At 39.3% G+C, this 1019-nt stretch overlaps 1 protein-coding gene across 1 annotated transcript; it reads right to left on the minus strand.

Moving 5' to 3' along the window:
• Positions 1 to 50: 50 nt before the first annotated feature.
• Positions 51 to 624, minus strand: JH06_5803 (chitobiase beta-hexosaminidase c-terminal domain protein; the record flags this gene model as incomplete). The annotated part of the gene is made up of 2 exons (XM_014669133.1): positions 51 to 128; positions 157 to 624. The coding sequence occupies 2 exons, from the start codon at positions 622 to 624 to the stop codon at positions 51 to 53; spliced, it is 546 nt and encodes a 181-aa protein (XP_014524619.1).
• Positions 625 to 1019: the final 395 nt, after the last annotated feature.

Below are 1019 nucleotides of genomic sequence, written 5' to 3' on the forward strand. Positions count from 1 at the left end.
GGAATCATCGAAACTGACAGTATTCCAATCACTTGACACATCACTCTGTATCACCTTCCAATCTGTGTATTCAATCTGGAAAGGGAAATATGTTGAGAATACAGTTGATACATACACAGGTTTCGTTCCACTATTCATTTCCATGATATCCAACTCCATCTCTCCCATATCAACAGTCAAAGTGTAACCAGTTCCAACTTGCCATCCATCTCCATATGAATCACGTCCTTCAAATGTGTATATTCCATCATTCAAACAGAAATCAACATAGTAGTAGGTCTCTTCAACTGGGAATGGAGATACAGATCTCAACACAGTTCCTGATGTTCCTCTTCCTTCATACAGCTTCCATGAATTCTCATGAGGATAGGTATCTGCTCTGAAACGAACAGTCATCAATCCTTTGCCTCCAGTACATATGATAACTGATAGAGAGATAATCGCAGTCACATCTCCTCCACTAATCTTAGTAGCAGTGATGGTGTAGGTTTGAGCACTACTCTCAGAAGTGGCAGTACCTGAAATCCAACCAGTATAAGGATCAATCACAATACCAGCTGGAAGAGAAGGATTGATTCTGAAGTTCATGTAATGATCATTATTCTGAGGAATCACTTCAGCCATCTCAACATTCTTGAATATAGTGACTGAAGAATCATAAGTGAAGTTAGGAATATCAACCAACACATTATCAGCAAACAGATCCAGAGATTGAACTCTCCAAGCACAAGAAGAAGAATTACCAGTACCAAAGTTCTCAAACTTGAATTGATTGTAAGGAGTATTGTTAGGGAAATAGATTCTTCTCTTCTGAGCTATGGTAGAATAAGTGAGACCAGTGACTTCCTTCAGAAGTGTCCATTCATCTGTTCCCAAGTTACGACCATACAGATTGAACTGATTGGCTCTGTCACCAGTACTGATTCCTGTATAGTAATTCTGAATCTGAACAGAACTGATCCATTCACGACGATTGTTTGATAGAGTCAAAGTCAGAGAATTGGCAGCACAGGATGAAT

The sequence above is a fragment of the Blastocystis sp. subtype 4 genome, assembly GCF_000743755.1.
Source record: "Blastocystis sp. subtype 4 strain WR1 chromosome Unknown seqid_1141, whole genome shotgun sequence".
NCBI classification, from domain to species: Eukaryota; class Bigyra; order Opalinata; family Blastocystidae; genus Blastocystis; species Blastocystis sp. subtype 4.